Below are 2943 nucleotides of genomic sequence, written 5' to 3' on the forward strand. Positions count from 1 at the left end.
TGCGTTATAAACTCTGTCGCGTAGAAGTTTATGCTTTAGAAGCCCTTGCATTAGAGGCGATGTCGTGTAGAAGTCTTGTCGTGGAAGTGTCTCGTTAGCGGTATTTGTGCTAGGAGCATTGCCGCCACACCTCGCGACACGGACATGCTCCGCCAACGCCCTGGCGCAGCTAGTAGCAATTTGCAAACGGCATGGTTCTTGCAGCTCGTCAGTGATGAGATCGTGCCGGAGCTCACGTCGCCCGCCAAAGCTAGCGTGGCACGCGAGCCGCGGCCTGTCGCCTGACGGTGCTCCGCTGTCTGTCGGCAGCCAGCCAGCTGATACGGCTGCAGCTGGCGGTGGGAGGCGTGCTGTGGTTTCCAAATCTGGCCGCGCCGGACCCCACGCTGGTGCTGCCGCTGCTCTTCGGCCTCTGTAACCTCTGCGCTATCGAGGTGCGAGCCTCGACGCGTTGTTTGTGTTGCAGAGACGTGCGCAGACATCGGCCGCGACCCCTCTGTCGCGCCACCGTGAACCGGGCAGGTATACTGCCTCAGTGAAAGCACGAAGGGATTTTGCTCGGCGGTATCGCTTTCCGTTCTCTATCGGTTGGATGTGACCTGATGTGATTCGCACTGATCTGACCTGGCATAATCTGACCTGACCTGACCTGGCCTGACTTGACCTGACCTGACCTGATGGCGGCCAGGTGGGCGTTCTGAGCCGGCTGCAACGCAGCACACGGCTCCAGCGGTACATGACCAACCTCATCCGAGGCGTCACACTCGTCGTGGTACCCGTGGCCGCCCAGCTGCCGGCGGTACGTGACACCCGTGGCTGATGCTGATGTGGCGTGCGCTGATGGCGCCCAACTATCAGCGAGTCAGGTGGCGCGAGAGCTGCCGTGCTGGTTCTGAACCAGCTCAAATTTCGGCGCATGTGTCTGTAGTGCCGCACCTTTCCGCTAATTTGAAATGCACGAATTACTTAGGCCCAACCGACTCGGCGCATTTTCATGGCGGTTACAAAATTTAGTCTGAGTTTAGCTTCTTTACGTGTGTGTCTGTGTGCGTGCGATATGCATGTTTTTGTGCGTAAGAGAAGAATTGACCACGGTGACGCCTCCCGGTTTCAATTGTTCTGCGTCGTTCTGGCGGCAGCAATGCCCCCGATCCCTGAGAGAGTAGCCGCACCTACTGAAGGGCCTGGCGTGGCTGCGGTGCTGCCAATGGTAATAGATTTGATCTGGGCTCGTCGACGCTAGCGGCTCACGCTCTTAACAGGAGTGTTGCACATTTGTATGGGGTTGTGAACTTAAATAGCCGTCTTGAAGATCACTTGGCGCAGCTTACAGCACTGCTCTTCTTAAGACCTAATATCCTCTAGTTTCTCAGCTATACGCCCTTAAAGATGCGCAGACCAACACGCATACGAAAAGAAGACCAAAAAGATATGATTGTTGAGGCGTGTATATCTGTCGCGGTTGAGGACGATCTCCAGATACAACGGCCATCAGTTGGTTCTCTTTTACCTTTTATTTTGAGTTCTCTTTGAAACTTGATCTTTGTCTGCTCGTGTGTCAGGCGGTGGTGTTCTACTGGACGGCCTCCTCCTTCTGTGGCCTTCTCTCCAACCTGGCGCTGATGTCTCCGGCCCTGCGGCGGGCGGCCGGCGTTCCACTTACGCCCAGCGAACAGCAGCACCCCTACCGGCAGATTCGTGAAAACCTGATGAAGCGGGTCGGCAAGAGATGACGCTACCGTTCGTCTTTTGTCGTGTATGCGAGTGTGACTGGTCCCACGCGATTTTGTGTTTTGTAAGGTGTTGCTATGAGCGCGTCGTATCAGAACGTGAAACAAAATAGCGTATTGTTTGTGATAATATACAGTAATGAAGTAATGGATGGTAATGTAAGCACCATTCTACACCTTTGCCGGACGAGCACGGAGTACTTATCGGCATCAGAAGCGATATTTATGTTGTATGCTCGCGAAGGAGGCTATGTCTGTAGAAAAAATCGTAAAGCCCGGAAGGTAGAAGATTCCTGTATCATATTCACGCGTCTTTTTGGGAGCTAATCACGCTGTGATATCTGGCAAGGGCCTGTTTATGACGGCATTGGGAATCCAAACACACCTAAACCGGCACCAGCATAAGGATAATGTCAAGTACCATTGCTTTACGGTGCTGCTGGTAAACACGGGATGGCAGAAATGCCCATTTTTGCAATAGTCCGGCTTATAGTTGGAACAATGCTTTTTGAATCACCTCTCTGCTCCTGCTGTATGCGTGCTCAGAAGCTTTTTAATCGGAGCGGTTCCTTGCATCGTCACTTTATGTCTGCGCAGTAATCCATTCGAAGTCTCTGATCTGAGGTGGGGCGCAGCACGCGTTCCCGCGCGCCTCGCTTCCGGAGCTCCTCGTCGAAAGGTCGTCCGCCAGCTAGATCAGCCACGCGGTCGGTAACGCCGTTCGTTACCTTTACGAGCTAACACGCACGGCTAAGTGGCCGCACGGCGCGGTTGTGACGTCACGGGCCCGAACGTCTCTGACCTTGGCCGGCTCCAGACCGCACAACGGTGTGAATGGCGCGAGGCGGCGCGACACTGGAGCGACAGTGATGACAGGTGCTCGTACCGCCGTGGGACGGGGATTGGGATCGGAGACGGGCCGGCTTGCTCATCGGACTTTCGAATACGGAGTGGCGGTTTATCAGAAAGGTGACTTTACTTCTGCCTAAACGAGGGCGAGATTATTTTTCAAAGATTTGGTCCAACCCTTGCGATTGAATGGATTTCTGGGGTCAGCGTTCACGCTAAACAGTGCCTGTTGATGAACACTGACCCCACCATCCGATCGTTAAATCTCGGGTGAACGACAGGATTTTACAGCGAAAGCTTAGTGCGCCATACTGCTCAGCTCGGTCCGCACTGGCCTCTGACGTCACCTGACGTCCAACGTGGC

General features: G+C 54.4%; 1 protein-coding gene across 1 annotated transcript; it reads left to right on the plus strand.

The window, feature by feature from the left end:
* Window positions 1-309: 309 nt before the first annotated feature.
* On the plus strand, window positions 310-1985 carry LOC119108989 (cytochrome c oxidase assembly protein COX18, mitochondrial-like; the record flags this gene model as incomplete). The annotated part of the gene is made up of 3 exons (XM_037232535.1): window positions 310-434; window positions 689-799; window positions 1563-1985. Coding segments are annotated over 3 exons (407 nt in total), but the record flags the coding sequence as incomplete, so codon positions are not given.
* Between the last annotated feature and the right edge of the window lie 958 nt (window positions 1986-2943).

Source organism: Pollicipes pollicipes, unplaced genomic scaffold, assembly GCF_011947565.3.
Source record: "Pollicipes pollicipes isolate AB1234 unplaced genomic scaffold, Ppol_2.1 Scaffold_7155;HRSCAF=8481_pilon_pilon_pilon, whole genome shotgun sequence".
Taxonomy (NCBI): domain Eukaryota; kingdom Metazoa; phylum Arthropoda; class Thecostraca; order Pollicipedomorpha; family Pollicipedidae; genus Pollicipes; species Pollicipes pollicipes.